The 2,365-nt window shown below is 36.5% G+C and overlaps 1 protein-coding gene across 1 annotated transcript in view; it reads right to left on the bottom strand.

Annotated features, from left to right (window-relative positions):
* The window catches only part of LOC106883867 (endoplasmic reticulum-Golgi intermediate compartment protein 1), a 174,369-nt gene that overhangs the window by 170,945 nt on the left and 1,059 nt on the right, over positions 1-2,365 (bottom strand). Inside the window, exon 2 of the mRNA XM_014935003.2 lies at positions 2,157-2,291. Coding sequence (XP_014790489.1) covers positions 2,157-2,291 — 135 coding nt within the window. The remainder of the gene's footprint in view (positions 1-2,156; positions 2,292-2,365) is intronic.

The following is a 2,365-nucleotide window of genomic DNA, read 5'->3' as shown; positions in this document are numbered from 1 at the left end:
ACATACATACATACATACATACATACATACATACATACATACATACATACATATGTGTATACACAAACACACTGCCGCACGCACATACGCACAAACAAATATACGAAAAGAACCCAGCTTCAATTTTATTTTCAAATTTTGGTTTATGGAAATATTTCTTGTCGATCAATTTGGACTTTCAATTAAGAATATTTAGAGAGATACTGGTTTGGCTATTGAAGAGCTTGCAAGCGGCACCGAAAATTTAAATAAAATAGAAAAGATAAATAAATGAATAAATAAATAAATAAAAAGATAAATAAATAAACAAACGAGTGGAAATCGAACCGGTGAGTTTGTTCATTAATAAGGCATTAAAACAGAATGACTTTCTGCAAGACACAATAAAATATGCTTCAACACACGATTTCACAAAAAGAATTTTGCAAAGCAGATACAAAAGCGAATAATAGATGTGTGTGTATATATTCAAATACTTCTTTTACACCATCGAATACAATTTCAATTTCAATAAATTTATTTTTGATGGAGGCGAACTCGCAGAAACGTTAGCACGCTGGGCGAAATGCCTAAAAGTATTTCGCCTCTCTTTACGTTCTAAGTTCAAATTCCGCTGAGGGTGACTTTGCCTTTCATCATTCTGGGTCGATAAATTAAGTACCAGTTGTGTACTGAAGTCGATCTAATCCACTGTCCCCATCCCCCAGGAAAGAATAAATTTATTTTTGATAGTTCACATCGCAGCCAACTTACTTATCTCCCTTATATCTATACTCCTTGCAGAGTTACCTCCCTTGGAAATTCATTACTCTTCTATCCCTGTGCCTCTAAGATTTGAAATTAAATCTGGCCAACGTCAGCTTTTTCGGTCATACATTCTGGGTCGATAAAATCAACTGCTAGTCAAGACTTGTAATTGATGGTATCCACTAAGCCACGCCCCATCAAAACTACCCGCCTCGTGCGTTAATAAGAGCCAATGCTTTGTGGTGCTACGAAACTGCTACAAAATATAACTCTCTTTTACTTGTTTCAGTCATTTGACTGCGGCCATGCTGGAGCACCACCTTTAGTCGAGTAAATCGACCCCAAGACTTATTCGTTGGAAGCCTAGTACTTATTCTATAGATCTCTTTTGCCGAACCACTAGGTTACGGGGACGTAAACACACCAGCATCGGTTGTCAAGCGTTGTTGGGGGGACAAATAGATACAAAAACACACTCACATATGTATATACATATATACATATACATATATACGACAAGCTTCTTTCAGTTTCCGTCTGCCAAATCTACTCACAAGGCTTTGGTCAGCCCAAGGCTGTAGTAGAAGACATTTGCCCAAGGTGCCACGCAGTGGGACTGAACCTGGAACCATGTGGTTGGTAAGCAAGCTACTTACCAAACAGCCACTCCTGCGCCTATATAATGAAACTAATTCGTTGGATTCAAAGGAAATATTATTTCTTAAAACGAAGGTGAAGAATATAGTGAATGGTAGATGGTAGAATTTTTGGTGTGTCGAACAAAATGTCTGTGATTTATAGTTACGTCTCTTTCGGATCTCATTTCAAATGCTGTCATATCGGCGAAACACAGAGAAATCCATACACGAAGTATGTGCCAATAAATATTATGGGAGAGATCACGAGTGAGAGAGAGGAGGGTCGGGAGGCAGAGAGATGGAGAGAGGGAGAGAGGGAGAGAAAGAGAGAGAGAGGGATTAGAAGAGAAAACTTGATGGAGAAGAGTGATGAAAAGTGTCAATATGCCAATATAATTAACTGACGCACTGGTTCAATTCGATTCGTTAAATAATGATTTACTGTTTAACTAAGTTAAACAATCAATTGTCGGATATTTAGCCAATTTACTAATAATAAAGGAGTGGAATTGAACCAGAGCGTGTGCTAATAATATTGACATAATGACTCTCCCTAGACACAACAAAATTTGTTTCAACACACGAATTCACAACAAGAATCTTGCAAACCAGATACAAAAACGAAATGATGAAAGAAAAAAAAAGTCTAAAAATGGAAATAGAAATAAGGTTATTCTTCTTCTTATTTTTTTTTTTTTTAATTAACAAATGAATAAAAAGTCAGAAAGAAACAAACTGCTAGAACATATGAAGAATGTTGCGTTCACTTACATTTCTGTGGTGACAAACAGGGACAATTCTGAGAAGAAAAGGAAACCGATGAAGCATATACTGATCAAAGAGATGATGGCTCCAGTTATAGTTGGACGAGTAAGGTCTTTGGGGACCTTCCGGTAAATGTCGAACCTGCAAGACAGATTGTTAACTTCATTATTTATATGCGGTATATCAGATATGTAGGTTTATAAATATATATATAT

This window comes from Octopus bimaculoides, chromosome 22 (assembly GCF_001194135.2).
Source record: "Octopus bimaculoides isolate UCB-OBI-ISO-001 chromosome 22, ASM119413v2, whole genome shotgun sequence".
NCBI classification, from domain to species: Eukaryota; Metazoa; Mollusca; class Cephalopoda; order Octopoda; family Octopodidae; genus Octopus; species Octopus bimaculoides.
The sequence above is the reverse complement of the archived record's forward strand: the minus strand, read 5'-3'. Positions and strand labels throughout refer to the sequence as shown.